Raw genomic sequence first — 23000 nt, 5'->3', positions numbered from 1 at the left:
GTGCCCCCCCCGGCGGCAGGGGGGCAGCGGCAGGCGTGCTTGCCTCCGCCCGTGAGCCAAGAGCTGCGCCTTTCGAACTTTAATCTCGCCTCAAACGCCGCTGAGACGGCTTGCAGGCAGCAAGCGAAGCATGTGCGTTAGGTGTTCGGAGGAGCGAAGCCAGAAACTCATGGCCTTTGCTGCTTTCAACAAACCTGATTACCTGTTTCTGCAAGGAAAAAGAAAAAAAAAAGAAGAAAGGCCTTCCTTTTCATGGTTCACCGCTCTTGTTGGGCACAGAGTCAGGCCTGTTGCCATGTTCAGCTGGCATATTGGCAGATGGGAATTTGCATATGGGATGGGTATAGGAGAAATTACACACAATGGCAAAAAACGAACAGTGAAATCGCAGAAGTTCATTCTTTTTCCCACAGGTCGAGGTTTACAGTTTTGGCTCTTGTGTTTAATGGAAACTTGCATTCTTGGAAATTGCAGCGCTTTTTTTTCCAAAGTCTTGGGGTTTGTACTAGGAAGAATAAACAGTGCATCAGTTTTATGAAAAGTTCTAAATTTACATTTTAATGAAGCAAAGTGCAGAGATTTTATTGTGTTGGATTAACTCCTCCATGCCCAAGGAATGTGTGTGTGTACAGTAGGGAGGTTTCTAAAGTTTTCGGTGTATCACTCCAGTGACTGACATATACAGTACACAGTTTATAAAGAACCTAATTCCTTACTGCTCTCTGTAAACTAGAGAAAGAAACGCTTGACAGGCCTGCTGCAATCAGGAAGGTTTTAAATGTGTTCAGGCATGGAAAATTTGAGAAGGTGCATTTGACAGGCAGTGTAATCCTCAGCTTGAAGAGATCCACCCCATCAAACACATGCACGTGCTCGACTTTAAACAGCTGAGTGACTCCTGGAAACTTTTCTAGCACTATCCTTTTCTAATACCGGATAGCCAGTAGGCAGAAAAGACACAGACTCAAAGCCCCAGTCCTAACAGGCAATTAGCTAAATATTTGTGTATGAAATTAATGATAGGCAGATGACCAGCTCCAGCCTGAAAAATCGGGATATAAACCAAATGTCTTTAGACTCTAACCAGACTCTGAGTAAAATACATAAAGTCGCTTGGGTGGGGGTCTGCAGGGTAAGCGTTGCTGGTGCCAGCTATGGCACTACATAGTCTGGGCTCGGAGAACTCAGGACATTGCCCTGCTACAGGAACACCAAGAGCTGTCATTTGTATTTATTTGCCACCTTAGAGCAGATCGCACCACTGCAGCCACATTTGGCCTTGGCTCCTTCTGACTCTGCCAAGGCCCCTCAGCTGCTGGGGTGCTGGCAGTGGCTGGGACTGTGTGACACAGAGTTAGTGAGTGGATTAGCAGCCAGTTTGGCAAAATGGATCCAAATCATCTTTGAGGGCAGATGGGAGCAAGGAGGGACCTTCCTCAAGCTGGTCAGGAGGAGCAGAAGCCTCCGCCAGCAGTTGGTGGTACTGCCAGAGACCCCTCTGACCTCTCAGCCCCACTGGTTCCCCGCTCACCTGCTGGTGGTTTCCTCCTCCTTAACTGGGCACCATGCAGGGGCCTGACTTTTTGTAGCTGGGATAGGAAGAAGTCCCACCAAACACACACAAATAATCTTGGCACAAACCTAGTGTGACTAAATAAAAGCTATTGCTCATTTTCCCCACCATCAGACGTTGGAAGAAAGGTGCTCCCAAAATCCCGTCTTTCCATCTCTACCTGTTCAATACTGAAAGAGCTTCCCCCTCACGGGAGGGGGTGCCTTCCTCCTCTCTTGCACTTGAGATTAGCTTCAAGGAAGCCTGCTGGGCCACGACCGCCGGGATACGAAGATCAGGAGCACCAGAACGATTCCCTCTTCCTGGCTAAACATTACGAGACATGATTTTGAGCACAGCATCCACTTCCCCAAGTTACAGTGTATGAATATGCTCTGGAGAGTGACAGCTACTAAAAATGTTCCCCTTTGCCCTTTTAAATACTTGCTTGGTTGCCACATGCACATTTAAGTCTGAGATTTAAGTAACAGCTGGGAAAATCTCCCAAAATGTCTCCTAACCATTTTTGTAAGGAACATAGTGTCTGAGTGCTGTGAACACAGCCTTTTCAGGCAAAAAAAAGATCAAAATTGATGGCAGGTTTGGGTCCAGTTTTATTATGGCCCATCGTGCGTCTCCCTTCTTGCTGTTTCATTTCCCCTCCACCCACAAGAGTTACTGATATTCACTTTACATGTATGCCTATCTAAAGAAGGATTAAATAATGTGCTTAGACATGAATCTGAAATTTCCACATTATAGCTGTGTCCAGCCCTTTCAGAAAATCCTGCTTCGTAATAAGTTTTGTTTGAAATTCTAATCTTAGCTTAGAGATAGGATGACTTTGCAGGCATCCAGAGATGTCATGCACTCAGCACAAGGCTTCCACAAAGACACAAAGCTGATAAGCCAAATTCGGATAGCATGGATGAACTCTTCCCCAGCTGAACTGGCAGTAGATCCATCAAACATGAAAGAGCAGAAACTGCAAACTAAGGGCATCTGTTACCCTGAAACAGCTATTTTTTTTTTTTCTGTTTCATGCAAGAGCAGCAGGACAAAAATAGTCTTTATCATCAAAATACATGCAGCTAGTGCCCCTCATCCAATATTACGAAGTTGGACAGTGAATTTGTAGGTGTTCTGTGGGTTTGCTGGCAGAGGGATTGTTTCCCATTAAAACTATCTTGTCTGGAAAGGATATACATCTGCCTTGTTCGACGGAATCTGGTACTCTGACTTCTCTGTGCGTCTCAGGCTATGGGGTGCAGGCTGTTGACCCTCTGCAAAGCTAGCAATATGTTGGCAGCTCTGTAAATCTCTCTTATGGTACCTCCAGCGCTGACAAACAGGGTCTGATGCATTTGTTGCTGGGAATTTAGTACTTTCTATCCCCACTACACATAGTCACCAGGTAGCAGATGGGGTGATAGGTTTAGCTTCTGCAGTTCAGTGAGCTGACGGGTGCTGTTGGCTGTGGCAAAGGTATCCCCTACCTTTGTATCTGCTCCCTGCATAGCACGGGAAAGAGAGACCCACACCATGCTGGGTGAACTGTCTTAACTGACAGCAGCTTTATCCCCTAGACCATGCCCTTAGCTCTTCAAGCAGGTCTGAGCTTGCTATAGTTTGAGCAACGTTAGGCTGACTTCAGGCTATCTCTGCTCACAGCGGGCTCCACCAGCTTGGTGGGTGGCCATAATCCAGCCAAACCTGCCCAGAGCTGGGCCGCTGCTGCTGCTTGCGATGCAGGACATGCTCCCCCACTGGCTCCTGTGGCCTCCCCTAGGCAATGCTGCTGCCCTTTGTGGGCCCACCTGGTTCTGCAGAGGGTCAGCAAGTGGGCCACCAGCGTGTGTCAGTGAGAGAGGGCATGGTCCTGGAGAAATGCATTCAGCCCTGTAGTGTGAGGCTGCAGGCAGGGAACCATTCTGGGCTGGGGCTGCAGCCCCTGGCCTCTGGCACAGCCAGCAGTATGGGGGGAGGAGGGAGGAGGGGAAAGATTATCACACCCAGATGACATGGTTCCTACAATCATCTGATTTATGAAATCGAACATCTTTTAGCCTCCGTTTCCCTAACTCCACCTCTGCTCCAGGGACATGTGTCAGCCAAGAAAGGGGTAGTTGAAAAAAATGCCTTGTGCTCCAGAATATATCTTATATTCACTCTCTGCCATAAGCCCTAGCCTCATTTCCCTCTAGAGATGACCACACCACATTAAATCCTTGTGCAAAACCCACTAAGATTGCTTGCAGCCCCACATTACTTATTGATCTCCCTTTGTCTATAATTTTAGCTCTGTGTTTGGTTCTTCCAGATCTCTCCTTTATAGCGCAGGCTGAAAACCAAAAGCTGCACTTTGCTGAACCTCAGTGCTACAGAGACACAGCCTGCCACACCACCTCCATATCGGGAATGCTGGCACCACTTTTACCCAGTCCACCTTTTAGGTCATGGGATCCCTGACTGGCAAAGCTAGGTAATCCTCTCGTTTCACAGTTCATTGCAGATAGTAGCTCCCACATCCTTCGGTTTAAGCCTTTAGCTCAACATACAGAAATACTGGACTGTCACATCTTGGATTTACCCAAGTCAGTCTCTGCTACAGGGTGAGATGGCAATAGTCAAAGTGGTACAGCCTTTTTCTGATACTGTCACGTTACGTGCCCCTTCCTAGAGCAGGAGTTTCTTCTGAGGCTCTCAGAAGAGACCAGTTTGGAATTGTTTCTTTGCCTCCCCATGCCGTAATTTATGGAAAGGCTGTGAATCACTTTCCAGGTAGGTTGAACATGGTTACAATAAGTCTCTGGCTGTGTTGCTAATTCACTGGTGTGTTCTTTCCCTGAGGCTCTTCTCCCCTCTGGCTCGCTGGCTATTTCCCTGATGACTTTTTTTCTGTGGGAAAACTGGCTGCTGATCCATCTCTCTATGATGATTCTCATTTCTGACTTTACGGGCCAGACCAACCTCTGAGCAGGCTGAGTAGAGATGTGAACTCTTTGCCTCCTCTAGCTGGTGTGATGTGGATGCTCCTCTTCCCACTCTTTGCCAAAATCTTATGATCCATCATCAAATGGAGGCATCAAATGGTTTAAGTTTACTGACGGGTGAAAACACAGTGTAGGAGGACTTCTTACAAGCTCCTAACCTGCTGCACCATGCCAAGAAGGCTCCCTGCAGCTGGGGTGCAATAGCTAGTGTGAAGCTTCAGTGCTGTACTTCATATCACCAGGGCATTGGGGAAAAGGTAAATTGAGGGTTTGGACTCCTTAGCATCTTTCTCTTGCATTCCCCCATTTTTTTCCTTATGGGTCTACCCATAGCAGACTACACTCAAAACAGCAGAGCTCTCCGGCTGTCTGAGCTGTTCCCAAACTCAAGAGAGTCTCAGAGAAAGGTCTGCTAACCTGCTCCTCAGTGACTAGGCATGGCTCTGTACTTTTCTTGGTGTCACTGCCCTCCTCCCTCTGCTCAGTCCTGTCTCAGATTTCCATGCAAGATTTGAATTTTAAGTCTTGTGGGGCAGGGATTTCCTCATTAAATGATACCTCAAACTGTCTGTCCTGGTTTCAGCTGGGACAGAGTTGATTTTCTTCCTAGTAGCTGGTATGGTGCTGTGTTTTGGATTTAGTACGAGAAGAATGCTGATAACACACTGATGTTTTAGTTGTTGCTGGGTAGTGCTTAGACTGGCCAAGGGCTTCTCAGCTCTCAGCTCTGCCAGGGGCACAAGAAGCTGGGAGGAGGCACAGCCAGGACAGCTGACCCCAAGTGACCAAAAGGCTGTTCCAGACCAAATGACGTCATGCTCAGTATATAAGCTGGGGGAAGAAGAAGGAAGGGGGGGGCCATATGGAGTGATGGCGTTTGTCTTCCCAAGTAACCGTTACGTGTGATGGAGCCCTGCTTTCCTGGGGATGGCTGAGCACCTGCCTGCCCATGGGAAGTGATGAATGAATTCCTTGCTTTGCTTTGCTTGTTTGTGCGGCTTTTGCTTCACCTATTAAACTGTCTTTGCCTCAACCCACAAGTTTTCTCACTTTTACTCTTCTGGTTCTCTTCCCCGTCCCACTGTGGGGGGAGTGAGCGAGCAGCTGCGTGGTGCCTAGTTGCCAGCTGGGGTTAAACCATGACAGTGTCTAATAGCAGAATTTTTTAAAACATCTTCCATTGCAATATCATTTCTCCAATTCTTCCATGGCAGGATTCTGGCTTGTGTCAGGTGGCCCCCTCCCACCCTGTACTCAGGCACGGCTTGGATGTGGGATGCCCCAAGCATGGTCCAGAGACTGTTCCAAATGCGCAGGATGGACAAGGCAACCTTACTCGGGGATAGCTGTGGCTTTAGATACGTGAATGCTCTCACAGGTGGGCTGTGCCACTTTTCCCATTTTATTTAGCAGCATAGGTAGAGCCTAAGAGTTGACTCCAGGAACAGGTAAAACTGCCTCTGGTGGCAAAGTGCTGGAGACAGTGAAACCCCAGAAACTAAGAGAGGGTATGTACTCCTACTGCTGGGACAAATGATAGCTGCTGTTTCTCTTCTCCTTTTCTTCTGGTGGTATCTGGAGCAACAAAGCCAGGTATTGAGGGCATCGAGGGCTTTTCATTCCATCTCCTTGACCAAACTGTGCTTACTCCTCTTGTGTAGCAGGAGCCAGAAGGCTTCTGGCTGGCTTCCAACTCAGAGTAATATAATAGAATTTTGTCTCCTCTTCTGAGAAGCCTGGAGATGGCTCTGAAGGCCATAACACCAGATGAAGGAGATTTTTCTTCTGACTTGTGAAATGCAATTTTTTTTTTTATATCCACCTTTGTGTTTCCAGGTTCCCTTGCCTACAAGTGATTGGTATCTCTACTGGCTGCAGAGTGAGGGCTAAAAGAAGATTGTGCCATTGGTGGAAGATAGATGCCATCTCTCATCTTAAGATCATATCACAGAATAACTGGCAACTCCGAGCCCTCTGACCTCGGATGCTGTGGCGAGACCTGGAGAAGTAGATGGCCCTAAACCCGAATGATTCAGCCATGAAAACCTGCAGTACTCAGAGCCTCTTAGAACCTCACATTCCTGCCTCTGATGGAGAGGTCTAATGGTCATAGCTGGTATTGCTGAAAGAGTAAGGGCCTAATCTAGCTGGTATGATAAAAACACATATAACTCTTAAATATGGTTATAACTTTCTGCTTTTCAAAGAATATGCTGCTTTGGGGCATCTGTAACTATGATACTGAAGGGTGGTGGTTCTGGACCATGTCATTTACACTAAGCTGCATTAGTTCCTTGGTTACATGGTTAAATATTTTACTGGACGTTTAAGTGGTATTTATGGATGTAAGCTGGTACAGCCAGAAAACCGTGAAGTAAATTAAAGGGACAGTTAAGAAATGTCATGGGAATAGCTGTGAGACACTTGTATGGGCCATGCTAGGTGGCACTGTTCATTTATATCCATATTTATACCCTTTATCCAAAGGATGTATAACCACGTAATGGATTTCTCTATAAAACAGACTGCTATGCATACATGTGAATGGATGCACTGGGCAGTGAAATGTGCAACATGCTAACACGTGACCTGAATGCTGCATTATTATATAGTAATTCATAGAATGAAAATCTCTGTGTTCAATGAAAATTGAAGGAGGTATCTTGCATGTGATGAATGTCAATTACACCAAAGAACTATTAAAAAAAATGAAATATGTATATATATTTTAAAAATATATATTTTTTTTAAATGACTGCTTGTTTATAGTCTCTTCAGAATGTGGCTTATTATATTAGAGAAATAAACAGCTCCTGCCAGGAATGTCCGTTATGTTTGCATGGGTAGTGTCTAGCAGCAGACAGATGCTATCAATAGTTAATAATATTCATAGTTAATAATTAATAATAACTATGTAGTAAATAGATTAAGACTTTTCTAAAAATCTCTCTCCTCTTGAAGGATTACATTTGGAAGGTTCTCTGAACTCCACGGCTTTATACAAGCCAATACTCTAAGCTGTCCTGCCAAAACAGCGTCAGCACATTGCTAATTTGTAAGAGTCAGAGAACTTCTGCCTCACAACAATTTTTTGATAATTTGAAAACCTGATAATCTTTCCCCACGATTCCACACAGAGGTCAGTTCTGGTGGAGAAAAACCAGAGCAGTAAAAAAACCAATGTGGAAATGATTGGGATGTTTGCATGGCAATGAAGAATTTGATTTACAGCTTTGTTTTCAGACTTTTTTTAGTACTCTTTTAGTTTTGCCTTCGAAAGGATTTATTTCCAAAGAAACTGAAGAGCTCTTTATGTGCCATCATTGAATTCACATCAGAGGATTTACATAACATATTTTGATATTAAATTAGGCTTTCAAAAGATACTACTTCAGGATATAAAATAGCAAATGTGCTAAATTAATTTTTGCTTTTAAACACATTTTGTGGGAGAATTGTTGCTCCAGAGAGATTTTAACAAGTAGCAGTGTGGTTTCACTAGATACTCTAGAACTGATTTCTATTGGCAGTATTACACTGGGGACGCAGGGCCAGAGTACTTGCAAGGGAAACACATTCCATCTTTTGCCACTGGATAATGGAAACATGATAATGAAAACACGGCCCTTGTCCACAGCTTTTTTACAAAGGTAGCCATTTGCCTCATATACCTTATATCCCCATTTGTGATAAAATGCCTACATAGCTTGTGTAAAATGTATGCATGTGTAACGTTTCCTTCAGCTTCTCATGACACGTAACGGTATGTGAATGTATCAGCATCTTCGCACAACAAAGCAAGAGAGCCCATTGCTTTAGGAAGCAAAAAGAAAACAATTAATTAAATCAAACAATTTATTGTATAAGAAGTTTGAAGAGACCTACCTGACCACATTCAAAATTGATGTCATCTGTATTTTAAAAAAACGTAATTCAGTACAATTGCTATTTGCTGACAGAGGTTTTAAACATAATGAGATGCCAGATCCTTTGGGCCGTATTCATGTTGGTACTGATTGAATTCAGTGGAGATGTATTAGTTTATAGCAGAGGTGTTCTGCTAGTTTATGCTAACCTAAAAGGGGCTTACCCAAGCGCTAGAGAAGTCTTTGAGAACATATTCGTTCAGCTAAATGATACAGTTGGAAAGACCAGGCAAGCTCTTGCAGATAGAGAGCTTCTTCAGGTCTGCAATTAAACTGGAACTTATAAACACTTGAGATACCTCTTTTGCATATCAATTTGCCTAACAAGGCAACGATCTCCCCCTGCAAACTTGGCCTTACTTATGCCCCTGGCTTTTCAGAGCTATTCCAAACTTCTATAGGGCTGTCTGCCTTGCAGGAAATACTGGTGGATCCGCATGTCCTCTTTGGTGTATATGTGCCTAAGACCCCCACTGATTGTCTATCTCTACCTCTCAGAGGATCCCTGAGGCTATAAGGTTAAGGCAGATGTCTAGTTGGAGCTCATTGCCTAGACTTCTGCAGGCACTGGTGAGAGACGGGCACCTCCACTGGGTGAATCATCCAGTTGACTGATGTGGGGCGGATCTTTTCCTGGCATTGAAAAAAGCACACTTTTTTCTTAGAAATCTTTCTGTTGAACAGAAAGGAAATGAACCTCAAGTTACTTGTACCATATGCTTCGTTAAAATAAAAGTTCACATGCATGTGTGTAAAAACACACACATACAGACAATTTGTGGTATGTTAAATGGCAAACTTATACAGGTTGTGTTAAGAGGCCTTCATAACAAAGCAAAAGGAGTAGGAATAGTTAGTTATAAGGAACTCTTTGAAATAACATGTAATATTAATCTAAACCAAGTTTGAAGTTACAAAATATTACTAAAGATCAGCAATAAAGTCAGCTCAGAAATCGGGAGTCCTCACAGCCATTGACTCAATTTATTTCCTTTTAAAAAAACAACAAACCCAGCAACTTTCCTATTTGGTAATTGCATTGTTTGAAATGTCAATTCCAAATAATTGTCATGCTCCCCAAATCCCCAAAGTGTAAAAAAAAATTAGCAGAACATGAGTGCTCCAGGCAAAGCTATTCTTAAGGAGATTCTCACCATTTTTCAAGCTGCGATTGCCCAGAAAACATCATAAAAATAATTCAGCCTTAGAAGAGTCTCAGCGTTCACTGAACTGATGTAAATCCTCAGCAAAGCAAATAGATGGAGATACCCGTTTTAAGCTCTGGGTCTTGAAAAGGAAAAGCCTCCCCTTGCTACCTGTCAACAGCATTCCTTTACGGCAGAAGCTTGTGGACCTGCTTCAAGAACTACTTAAAACCCCTACAGTGGGTTTCCCAGCACTTTAAAGCTTTGACTTTAAAGTTGTGTGGGGTATTTCTGGTTTAGCAGAAGCAGTAATGAGCAGCGAGCTGTTACAAGCTTGATGAAGGGCCACATACAGGAAGGGAGCAGTCTCACCTGTGCCACCCGTTAAACCCAGCTCAAGGAGTGGGAAAGATAACCCACTGGTTGCAAGTTAAAGGTTGAGAAACACTGTTGTGGATCCACAAGCAGTTGCACTGGCAGCAAGTGGTCTTACTCCTTCTATTTTGCTTCTTCCATCATGGAAACACTTAGCAGAAAAAGAAACGCAGGTGAGATGAGAAACATAATTTAGGACCTCTCACAGAGATGATTTTCCTCTGTCCGTAGTTAAAAAAAATGTACACGTGGCCAGTGTTTGCATTCAAAGCTCCTTTGTAAAGGGGAGAACTTAATAGTTCTGGTGCGTAATATTGCAATAATGAAAGATTGCTTAGTTCTAACTCTTGGAAAAAAAAGAAAAACACAACCCCAAAACATGATGACACTAGAGCATGCATCGCGCTGAAGAGGAGGGGTGTTATGATAGAAAGCTAGAGAAAGCCAGGGGGAGAGGAGAGTGAGTGCAGGGCTGTGCCGGAGTGGAAACAGAACAGAGGGTACGGAGCTAAATCAGGAAGGAGTGGGAGGCCACAGGCAGAATAAGGAGCATTCGGGGATACAAGCATGAGGCTCAAAAAGGGGATGGTATAATGAGATGGTGGAGAAAAAAAAAGCAAGGCGGCTGTGGCAAGAGGCTTAAGGGCTGACCAACAGAAGGGGAGCATGACAAGAGTCAAAGAAGCAAAATCTCCAGGCTGATATCTCCTTTACCATGTATGTGCCACAGCCTAAGGAAACTGCTCCTAAATGGGACGCATTTAAGACCTTTACGTGAAATTAAGAGAAATTTGTTTCAAAGACTTCGTCCCTTCTCCACCTTCTTCTAAGTAATAAAACAGACGTACAACTGTTGGGCACACCCTTCTGCATTACAGGAAAACACAAAAAAAAAAAGTTCAGCCTAAGCCCTTGGTGAGATATAAAATCGTACGCACAGTGGCTATAATATGAGATCTGCTACGTTTATAGCAGTTGGTTTATATTTGCTGTCTCTCTTGGGATTTGTGTATGTTGAATAGGATTAATTGCTTCAGGAATCAAATTGTGCTTTTAAACCTGCTTGGCAGCTGTGGGATATGCTACAGCAATCACCAAACACTTTGACCATGGTTAAAGTAATACTAGGGCCAATATTCCTGCACACTTCCATCAAAATGAATAATGCTGGTAGGTTTTTCTCAGCCTGTAATATATTTTCTTTTCTACATGTTTCAACAGCAATGTTAAGTTCTAAGGCTCTGGAGGGATGGGTGAGCAAAAAAGGTGGTTCCTACTCCCATAAAGGCTCTGGGACATATGTAAGAGGAAAGAAGTACTAATTTTTGGCCTCTCTTAAGTACTACAAGATACCTGACACAATCCCAGGCCCGCAGCAGCCATTTAATGTAGCGGGAACCGGAATCACGCTGAACCAGTTGGCACCACTTAAAATAGATCAGGATTGCATCAATCAATAAACAAAGTTATGTGTACTTCATTTTCGTACTGACTGAGCCTGACAGCAATGAATCCAATTAGCTTTTCACTGAAGACAATGAAATTAAATCAAGAGTGATTTTGGCCTTTTGGCTCTGAGATCTGTGTAACAACATGCACGTCCGCTGTAAACATCTGCTTTATTTTTTTATTTTCTTTGTATGACAAAGTTCAACACAGGGAATTAATCCAGAAAAGAGCAAAAAATTTTCACAGCAGTAGACAGGGAAATCACAGAAGTACTTCCCCTCATAAAATGTTCAAAAGACTGAGGTTTTTTGTTTAGTTGTGTCAGACAGCTTTTATTTCCAATAGTTAAGGTTAAAAAAAAAAAAAAAAAGATAAACCGTTGTATCATTTTTACACTACTAGACTAAATGTAATCCCCAGTTTAAGTCCTACAACTTCTCCAAAATTTATAGCATTTTTTGTTATGGCCAAGTTCTGTACCTTACGTTCTTTTCATTACACTGGAAATAGGCTTAAGTGCACCTTGTGTTCTTCCTAAATCTTATAAAAAAAGATGAATAAGAATCACATTGAATGCTACTAGTGAATCTGATGTCTCAAGCTCTGCCTTTGAAAGTGTCTGTGAAACTCCTCCTGGACGTTTAGCGCCCATTGTGCAGTTGTGACGGTTCAGAATCTAGCTCCCTGTATTAGTCAAGCTCAAGCAACCTTTTCAAAGCTGTATGATGTAAATATGTGTCTAAATTCACCTAAATTATTGAAGATACAGAAATAATTTGAAAATCATACCTTCTTGGACTAGATCTGATTTAGAGATATGCCAGAAACATGTAAAGGAAAAGAAAGGTTGTCCCAGGATTAAAAATAATGTGAAGGACTAAAGACATACAAAACAATTAGTGGCTGGCTAATTACATGCCATTTTGAGTAGAATATTTTAATGGACATTTTTAAAAGATTGGCTAATATCAAGTTTATAAATTCAGATTACTTTTAATGCAAAGTTTTAAGATATGTACAAAATTCTTCTATAAGCCTATCAAAGCATGTATAGTTATAAGATAATTTGCATCTTTGACTGAAGAAAGTCTGCAGAACGAATATGGTTTTAGGAATTGGCTGTAGGGATAAGTCATCACTGCAATGAAAAATAGTACTGTGCCAACTATTGCGTGCGAACTAAAGTGAAGGACAGGAAGAATTGCCTTATTTCTGATGAAATTCCTTTCCCTCATTCACTGCTCCTTCACTACAACTTGAAGAGCAAAGTTTATGCCTTTGGAATGCAGCAGATTGCCCCAAGTGTTATGGGTTTGGATTTTTTTTTTTTTTTTTAGATTTTTCCCCTCTGGGGACAAGATGCTTCTGGGGATCTCTCATTTCCTTGACAAACTGCACGATTTGATTGCTGGTTCCAGCATAGCATATGCAGTTTATAAGAGCAGTGCATTCTTTTGCTCACTATAAAAGAAAACAAAGACACTAAAAAGTCTAAGGAAAATGCCAAATTCCCAGGAAATAAAAACTTCTGCCTCTGTGTGTGTATGGGAGAGAGAGGGAGTGTGTGAAGTTTAATAGCTTTTGAATGAGGTGACATTTTTTATTGCTTTGAGGCATATATGTATTGCAATAGGTTTTATTGTTTTGGAAGATGGAAGTGTGAAGAAAGACGCTCTAAAGAAAAAGATAAAAGTGATGTTACATTGAATAGAAAATATTTGCATTTCATCTGTTTAAAAATAAGCTTTAAAAAATGCATCATGCGATTCTTCACATGTCAGCCCGGACAAATGAAGCAAAGATGCCGTCTTCTTGAGAAAGTAGGTTCTCAGGTGTATCGTATTCTAAAATGTTCCCTCGCTTCATGACAATGACCACGTCTGCCGTTAGGATGGTGTGAACCCGATGCTGCCATAAAGAAAAGCATACAGGAGTTTTCATTACGATAATTCTCACTGCAGTTCATTAATGGGCCTAATGCAAGGCATACCAAGTCGGTGAAAGGCTCTCCTTGTTTACAGTGATGTTTGGTCCTTGTACTATATCTTTAATCTGAAGAGATCTCCAATTACTTTACAGCCTCTAGCACCAAGCCTGAAAATACTTCAGCATGCACTTCACTTTCGGTCCGCTAATTGCCATTATGGACAGCACAGCTGTTGAAATAAATCCTACAGCATCACTGAAATACATCTTCTCCTGTAGGAAATACGGGCGAGAAACATCCTGGGTATGCCTGCACTGTCAGGTGGCTTAGCGTCCTGCTCCGCTCCTCGGTCTCTGTACCCTGACTGTTTGCTCTGCATCTATCTTAGGGCACTCCTGGGCTGTCTCCTTCTCTAAATCAATTAGCTCCCTCTAAGATTAAATTTGTGGGTGCTACAGGCAATAGTTTAGCCCCAGAGGCAATAGGAATGAAACCAGCCTGAGTTTGATTTCAATGCCATATGAATACAGCCAGCCAGGTATAGACAGGATGAACTCTAAAAGTGTGATATTTCATTATGAAGGCTCAAGGTCAAGGGTTCCTTTACAGAGTGAATTCCTCTAACATTATAGATTCAGTGTTAGCTGCCTGTCTAAGCTTTAGTTAAATATGATTAGCATAAATAGTCATGAAATCAAACAAACCCAGGAACCACACAATAAACACCTTCTTGCACTGTTGCCTCAGAAGTCGTGCAGTAGAAAGGAAGCAGAGTGAAAGGAAACTAAAGAGGTGAAAATAACTACCAAAGAGCCAGAAGTCTCGTGAACAGTGTGGACTGAGAGAGTCTACTTGTGAGTCTTCACCAAAGTGGTGAACAGGCCGTCCTCTTTGAGGAGTAAGTTTGAGGCAGTGTCACATTCAACTAGAAGGCCCTCAGAAAGGACTAGGACAATATTGGCATCCAAGATGTGAGACACGCGATGCTGGAAAAAAGAAAAGAAAAGAAAAACAGGTGGGTGAAGGAAGGAACAGTCATGAATGAAGGGAAGAAGGAAATGAAGCCAACTCTGTGAGGAAAGCTAAATATTAACATGTGCCATTTTGCTTGAGACACCAACTTTGGAAAGGCAAAGCAAAAGAAAAGTGAGATTTCAGTCAGAAGGACAATACCAAAAATTTGAATGGCATGTAACTGAAGGAGAACATGCTTACGGCTAGCATCTTCAGCATTTACACATCCAAGAACCTTAGACCCTATTGTAAATGAGCTAGGTTAAGTGGTTTGCTTGACACAAACTAGTCACTGACAGACTTGAAACCACAGTCTGGGAGGCATAACTCTAATCTTTAACCACAGGACTAGATTCCAGACAAAGGAAATGAAACAGCTGTTGAAACACGCATTTATATCTCATGGATAAAACATCTGTTTGTTGAGTAAGCCTGCCGTCACATGGTGGAACACTCTGTGAGTGTGTACGTGTGCATGCGTGTATATGTATGCACATACACGTGCTTACCTGCATAGATACTTGGAACTTTTAGGCACTAGAAACACCCAGGAAAAAAAAAAAGACCAACACAACAGGAAAAAATATCATAACCCCTTAGTTGAACAGATTTTTCATTTTTGAGCAATTCCCATTGATTCCAATTTTTAAAACCTTTACCATAAAACCAACTTTTTATTCTGAAAGAAAAGATAACCTGAGAAACCACAGCAACAAGCTTCTGAAATCTCAGGTCCTTTTATAAATTCATTATTGTAGACACTGTAAGTGCATATACTTCAGAGGCAAAATTCAAATCTAGATTTTGAGGCAAATTTCAATAACGGTTTAACCCATGGCTTTCGTTTCAATTTTTTAGTGAGAATGTCTTCAAATTTTCTTGGATTCAGTGTAGATGCTGAAGCTCCCTGTAAAGTCCTTCAGATCTAGGTGTTTTAGTTCGGCTGATTTGCAAGATAGCATTTACTGCAAAATTTCAGGTTGATAGTCTGTGTCTTGACTTGTCTTGTATCTGGGAACATTCTAACCTTGTGGTTTAGTTTTATTTTTTGATGGTTTTAGTTTTATATAGTGATGTTTAACTGGTGAAAGGCAAGATTAACTGCCTAAGCAATGAGGAAAGAAAGCCTTTGCTGGCATCAATACTTACCGCTATTGTTACAACTGTGCGGTCTGCGAAGGCAGTCATCACAACCTTCTGCAAAATGTTTTCCTACCAAAGGAAAAGGCTTACTTCAGCACTTCATCCTTTTACATTTTAGTTCATTTGTCTTCAAGCACATAAGAGAGAGGATCATATTCCATACTATCTCTGCTGTGTGCACCAGATTCTCAGTAATGAAATGCCACACGGGATTTTCTAAAACATTTCATTTTGTCCTTTTTCCCCTTACCATAGGCATCAATCCCCAAAACACATCAACAGCAACAGCTGAAACCGAACAGAAGAGAAAGGCAAAAAAGCTGTCATTTTTTTCTGCTAACGAGATCTTACAGCTGACATTTAGGGAAGATGATGCCTCCTCTCCTAGTAGATCCATGCATCAATGGTGCTAATTGCTATACTCACTGTGGCCATGTCAATAGATGCTGTGGCTTCATCCATGATGAGAATGCTACTCTTGCGGACAAAGGCTCTGGCCAGACAGAAGAGCTGCCTTTGCCCTACACTGAAGTTCTCTCCTCCTTCTGTTACCGTCGCATCTGTAATAAAATCAGTTACTTTGAATGTTGCACCACTGAAATGCTGTACGTTCATGCGATCAGGACCCAGTGATTTTGAGTGGGCACCATGAAAGCTCTGGTTGTGCACTGTTCCAGGGTCAAGCAAAATCCCTGTAAGAGCCAATAAGCATAATCTTGACTGAATACTATGATGGAGTGATACCAAAAACAGTGAGCACAGCTTCTTGGAAAAGGAGCACTATATCATTAAACAAATAGTTGGCACAGTTAGCAAATCTGGTAGGCTGTGGGATAATATCTTAGTAATATGAAATACACTTAATATGGAAGGAAATATGTGAGTTTTCTTCATGAAGCAGATCTGAAATGATAAGGAAGGTGCTCTGTCGGGGTTCTAGACAAGAGCTACAGCTGTGCTGGCAGAGCCAGATTCTGCTGAAGGAGCAGAGGTAAAACTGCTCCTTTTTAACTCTTCACTGACTAGTCACCCTGCTATGATTTTTCTGCAATGAGTGGGAAACCAGACTAGTCTTTAGCTTTTTAGCAACAATATTCTCTCTAGCATAGAGACAGAATGTTTACTAGGTCCCTGTCAACTCCTGCATGATGGTTCAGAGTGTGAGATCCCATGTATATGCTCATGCATGCATAATTTTATTACTGGGGGACTTGGTTCAGACATACCAAGGCCTCCTGGCAATGACTTGACCATGTTCTTCAACTGAGCAATCTCCAAAGCTTCCCAGAGTCTATCATCGGTACACTTGCATTCTGGATCCAAATTAAAGCTGCAAAGAAAACCGAAATAGTTACTGCAATTACAGTTCATTCAGGTCTTCTGCAAAGGAACATTTGGCATTGTGCATGTCACTTGACTTCCCTTGGTGTAGACAGACTGGACTGAGCTAGGAAGGTTCCTTCCCTTTTACGTCCCTTCCTGTTCCGCAGCGCCCATCACAAACACACCATGCAATGCTGCTTGTCACCCCCTGATGGCATACACCTACCGGATGGAGCCACTGAACAATATTGGATCCTGGAGAATAATGGAGAGTCGGGAACGGAGAGTATGAAGAGGCAATTTGCTGATGTCTATTCCATCGATCACTATCCTCCCTGTTTAAAACAACATTGCCCAAGACACGTGAGGGAATTGCACAAAGCATGTGATTTGCAGGTAGCAGACAGAAAGAGGAAACAGCTAGTTAGAGCTGGACTCCAGCTGATGAGGCAGTGTGCCTCTGCGATCTCTCAGCACCGTTATATCAACATGGGGAAGGTGAACATATGTAGTAATGCAAGCCAGAGGGAACCCAGCTTATTAGTGACACTGTTGCTTTGCTCTCTTTCTTTTTTTTCCATCTACCTTCCCTTAAAGGAAATACATGGCTTCCATGCTATGTGATGAATGATAGCACCAGAAGGATAGTTTATTATGGGGCAACCTGAGCTTTACAGCCAAACAGAGTGAGAACAAGAGCCATTTATGTAATTAGCCGTGCCCTGTGCCTTTGTCTTTTAAAGGCTTCACTCTCTCTTGACTTTAACAGTTGCAGAAGATATTTAATTTGAGGTTGTGCACAATTTCCTTTGCATAATATAGGTGTCTATCTGCAATCCATACATCCGGAGCCAAAACTATCCTTCAAACTCTAGAAGCAATGGGCTAGCATTAACTTTTTAACAAGAGGCAGATCAAAAAACCGAAAAGGATATCGTGCTTCAAGGCATTTTAACACCATTCATGCTGGTTCCTACCACTCAGTTTCATTTGAGTATTTGGTTGTGAATTAGCCACGTGCTATTCTGCTAGCATAAGATTACTGGAAGCAGTCACATTAATCACTCCTTAACCTAGTAGTTCATTGCCCGACAAGAAGCTGCTGCAACAGCTGGGACACTTGGTAAAGTAAGGGGATTTTTCCTTTTCTAGGCACTACTTCAGATCAATGAGCATATGGATCTCATCTGCATATCTGATTTATGATGTGCGGGGTGTGGCAACTCCTGATATTCAGGCGAGGGAGGTTGGGGGAATGTACAAGGGAAACGGGTTGTCTGCTCTGTAAGTAGAAGAGGGTGAGAAGGGAAGAAGGAATCTCTTCCCTTGAATCCTCAAACAAAAGCCAAGAACTACTGACCCCGCTGACTTCCCCTGAACACAGAAACTTCCTCTGGGTTATGGGGAAGGGATGGGACAAGGCAAAGTGAATGAGGATATGGTAAGGGGTATTTTCATCAGGCTCACTTCACTCAGTTTCCCTGTGGATTACTTCACTGGGCAGCTGCACTCAGCATGATGAACATTATGTTCATCTGTTCTCTCTCCCAACAGCGAGAACCTAACTGTGAACTGGCAAATACAAGGATATTCAAAGCTGTGCACATATGCCTCTTCTGTCATTCTCAATTGTCATGATACTGCATTTTGTAGGTTATTCTATGTGGCCCTATTCCAATGAAAGACTTAATCTCCACCTAGTTGGACTATCATTAGTCTTAGGCTTTTATTAGAAGTTCAGAGGAACCAAGATTTCTTGGTTCATGAAGCTGGTGAAGGGTCTGGAGAACAAGTCTTATGAGGAGAGGCTGAGGGAACTGGGGTTGTTTAGTCAGGAGAAGAGGAGGCTGAGGGGAGACCTTATCGCTCTCTACAACTGCCTGAGAGGTGGTTGTAGCGAGGTGGGGGTTGGTCTCTTCTCCCAAGTAACAAGTGATGGGACAAGAGGAAATGACCTCAAGTTGCATCAGGGGAGGTTTAGATTGGACATTAGGAAAAAATTTTTTCACCAAAGTGGTTGTCAAGCATTGGAACGGGCTGCTCAGGGAAGTGGTTGAGTCCCCCTGGAGGTATTTAAAAGACAGGTAGATGAGGTGCTTTGGGACATGGTTTAGTAGGCACGGTGGTGTTGGGTTGTCAGTTGGACTTGATCATCTTGGAGGTCTTTTCCAACCTTAATGATTCTATGATTCATCTGTAGGATGCAAAGTCCAATTGTTTTCAGACTTTCAGAATGTCTGAATCAGGTCATAAGACTTCATGATGAGACATCGGTGGTTGCATAAACTTAAGCAATACCTTTTTTTCATAAATGAGGACATGAGAGAAGGTTATCAGAAGGTGAGGTGGACTAATGACAGAAAAATTAGTATGGTATGCATTGGGGATAGAGGAATGCATTTTTGATAGAAGCTAGGGTGTTCAAGGAACAGGAAAGAGCAGATAAGGATACCTAAGGGAAATAGTAAGTTAGAGAGGAGTTGGGAAACCAGGAAAGTAACAGGGGCCAGCCAAGCAATACAGAAAAGAAATGAGAGGTGGTCTGAGCTGAAGAACAAAGAAAGAAGTGAGAGTAGGGGAATAACATGGAACACATACGTTTGAAGAAATAACAGAGCCATAAGGAACCAAGACGGACAACATGAATGAAATCTGGCCCCCAATATGAATGAAATCTGTCTCCAGTAAAGTTACTCGAAATCTTGTTATGTAACTTTATTAGAGCCAGGACTCCACCCAGAAGTGGACCAGCATAGAGGCCAAATATGGGTCTAGCTGTGAGAGAGAGAGAGGGATATGCACGAAGGATAAACAGAGCTTGATTAGAAAAGACTTAGGCGTTCCCATTGCAAAAAATCAGGGATACAGAAGGAACAGACAAAGAAAAGATACAGAAAGAAGATTAAAGTAGAAGAAAACTTGAAGTTGGACATAAATATAACTGTTATTTGTTTGCAGTGTTTATATATCCAGGAACCCTGGTCATGAACCAGAAACCTATTACCATAGGCACAGAACCACAACAAGAGCAAGTATTAGCTGCATCAACTTTACTTATCCTTCCGCATCCTACTGGGGTTTCCCTAGCAAACGTTCCATGTGCAATGGCTAAATCAGAAACATGGAAAACTTTGAAACTGAAAGATGACTTTCCAGTAGATTTCCATATTCCTCCAACAGTACATATGCATATGCATTATAGAATCATAGAATCATAGAATGTTTGGGGTTGGAAGGGACCCCTAGAGGTCATCTAGTCCAATCCCCCTGCAGGAGCAGGGACACCGCTAACTAGATCAGGTTGCTCAGAGCCCCGTCCAACCTGGCCCTGAATAAATGCCAGGGTGCATATTGCTGCATATCAGTTCACCCCAATTAGCTGGGAGAGTGAAATGCTGCAGGAGTGAAAACATAGCAAAATGTTTCCAAAACCTTTAGGCAGTTTCTGCTATAGTTCTGGGAAAGAACAATAAAATAAAAAATAAATATCAAGGGAATGGATTTGTTAAGTTCTAGTTTCTATTCTGCTAACATTTTGACAGCTATCATAAGTTGATGCAGTTATTCTTCAGGGAGAAATTTAAAGGCTCCAGAGAGTTGCATATTTTTTCCTCCTGTCTCAAAAACAGTATATTGTTTTGTCAGAGCACATGCAAAAAAAAAAAAAAAATTAGAAGTATAATCTGTGCGTAAGATTTCCTTGAAGAACCAAGAGCTACTCACAACAGGACACTTTGTACTTTGAAGGATCAGGCATAACAAGCCCCATTCTAAACAAGTATCTTCTGAACCAGAGAGCCAGGATATAAACTATCAAAATGTCTCCTTGCTTCTGCTGAAGAAATAAGGGGGAAACAGGTCAGGAATGACAACATACTCCAGTGAAAACTAACCATCAAATATGTCCACCATTCTGAAGAACGCCAAAGACAGGGATGACTTGCCGCTGCCAGTACGACCACAGATCCCAACCTGCAAAAGAAAGCAAGATGTTACTTACTTACAGAGGGAAGATGTAAATCAGACTTGCAGTCCTTCTGGGAAAGCTGGACTGGACTGCCCTACTGGTGAGAAGAAAGGTCCTTCCCAATGGCCAGTGACAGACACCAGGGAAAAAACAAAAGAGCATGGCAAGCACACTCCTCTTTTCTGCCTCTCAGCATCATAGGGACTTCTCCCAGGAACATTTTTGGAACTTCAGTGTTTTGACCTGGACTCCAATGACACTATATGCTGAAATGTGAGATATTCTTGCATTTTTACTCAGTTCCAGTCCGCTGTTCATCTAATCTCATCTGGCCACCTAGGCTCACTCTGTGCAATGGAGATGGATTTAGAAATAAGTGGGACTCTCAGAAGGAAAACTGATCCCAGCCAAGAATAAGATGTCATCAGTGTAACTTTCTTGACCCATGCCCAGGGACCTCGGAGAGGATCATCAGTGTGTATAGCTGTCACTGCAAATTGTTGTTATTCTTGCTCTTCTGCCACCTTAGAAAAGAAAACGCAATAAGCAAGGATCTGCTCCAGAATGAGGATGATAGGCAACTGCTTGACATGGTACCTTTTGTCCTGGTTTGATATACGCCTTAACGTGCTTAAGAACAGGCTTCAGGTTGTTCTCGTATCGAACGCACAAATTCTCAATCTTAATTTCCCCTTCTTGGGGCCAATCTTTCGGGACTTGAGAGGGATCTGAAATAGTTAACAGTAAAACAAACCAAAAGAAATGCTATCAGAGGGTCACCTTTTATGACATTTCCCTTTCCCCCTCTATCCTGCCTGGGCCCCTTCCTGAAGCCACTCAAGAAACGGAGTCCCACTTCCCTGCTGAGGGGGAGCTGGGAATTGCCTGGCGGGCACGTTAGCACTTAGCTTCCAGATCTCGACACATAAGACGAGAGGGCAGATGCTAAGGTGGCTCTTGGCAATGAAATGGGGAGAAGCCAAATGAGCAGAGAAGAATGTAGTGTCAGCGCAGTGTTAGCATGTTCTTCGGTCAGCAACCAGCAGAGGAAGGGCAGTGCAAGAAAGGATGTTGTTACTGCCATACAACATGAGCTGTTGACATTATCACAGTTCATATTTCATCTTGATTTGCAAATACACAGGCAGGTTTTCTCTCCAGACTAAGGGGCTTTGGCTTTCCAGGGAAGCTTCCAGGGAAGCTTGCTGACCTGCAAGCATTTTTGCCTTGCGCTTCAAGTGCCAAGCACTTCTAAAATACCAGTCAAAGCCAACTTGAAATATGTGGATTATGAACAGCAATGTACAGTTCAGGGAAGAGTTACTGAGGCTTGATTGCCAATGTGCCCCTATCCTGTAGACCCCTGCAAAGCATGTGACTTAATGCATTTCTAATTTTTATCCATATTTTTGTTTTCTGAATAGCTACATGGATGTTTTGTTCATCCCATCTATAACTGTGCCCTTGGTACTTTCTGACTATACCGCAGGGCCATGCTCAGTCTCCCTGGCGTTTGGTAGGGGGTTTTTAACGTTGCGTAGCATGGGCTACATATCTCACAGCTCCTTTTGGCTATCCTTGTCACTTGGATCAGTGGGAGTTCCTACATGCCAGTGAGAACAGGTTTTGGCCAAAGAGGCGTATACATTTTGCATGACCAAGTCTACCATGCTTTCATATTATCACATTAAAACCCAAAAAGAGTAGAGTGCAATACCCAAGTAGCCATCGTAGTTCTCTGACTCCATGTTGAGGAAGCTGTGCACTTTTTTTACTGCACCCATCTGCACCTCCAGATCAGCCAGATTCCTCACCACCCAGTTCAAATAGTTGGTTATCTGCATCAGAAAATGAAAACAAGGACAGGGTTCAGCCTTCTGTCTGTTCATTTACCTGCTTCCAAATAAAGGTTGGATAAATTTGTGAAAGTCTTTGGCCTGACTCAGCACAGTGGGTTTCTCACTGACGTTACAACAGTTCTAGGCTCAGTGCAACTGCATCAAATACATAATAAGCCAGTCATACTCCAACACCAACCACCCTGATATAGTAATTCAGTGCTCGGTAATCTCATCCTTGTTTTTTGAAGGAGAAATATAGAATTCTATATTCTATATAATTCACACTGAAGATGTGACTGATTAAGGGAATCTCTTGTTCTCGGCATCTCGTAATTAGTACCAAAA

At 42.6% G+C, this 23000-nt stretch overlaps 1 protein-coding gene across 2 annotated transcripts in view; it reads right to left on the bottom strand.

The window, feature by feature from the left end:
* Nucleotides 1–13210: 13210 nt before the first annotated feature.
* Nucleotides 13211–23000, bottom strand: part of ABCC9 (ATP binding cassette subfamily C member 9) — a 68155-nt gene continuing 58365 nt past the window's right edge. The window contains exons 32-39 of one of the 2 annotated variants that reach the window (XM_035888527.1): nt 22532–22652; nt 21412–21542; nt 20741–20819; nt 17074–17182; nt 16751–16854; nt 15951–16084; nt 15531–15593; nt 13211–13348 (exon numbers count right to left, since the gene is read on the bottom strand). In XM_035888527.1, the coding sequence (XP_035744420.1) occupies nt 13211–13348; nt 15531–15593; nt 15951–16084; nt 16751–16854; nt 17074–17182; nt 20741–20819; nt 21412–21542; nt 22532–22652 (879 nt within the window). Of the gene's footprint in view, nt 13349–14215; nt 14354–15530; nt 15594–15950; nt 16085–16750; nt 16855–17073; nt 17183–20740; nt 20820–21411; nt 21543–22531; nt 22653–23000 lie in introns of those variants that run through there. The other variant, XM_035888528.1, reaches the window with a different exon arrangement.

Source organism: Egretta garzetta, unplaced genomic scaffold (assembly GCF_000687185.1).
Source record: "Egretta garzetta isolate BGI_Z169 unplaced genomic scaffold, ASM68718v1 scaffold81, whole genome shotgun sequence".
Taxonomy (NCBI): domain Eukaryota; kingdom Metazoa; phylum Chordata; class Aves; order Pelecaniformes; family Ardeidae; genus Egretta; species Egretta garzetta.
This window is presented reverse-complemented; position numbering and strand designations above follow the sequence as displayed.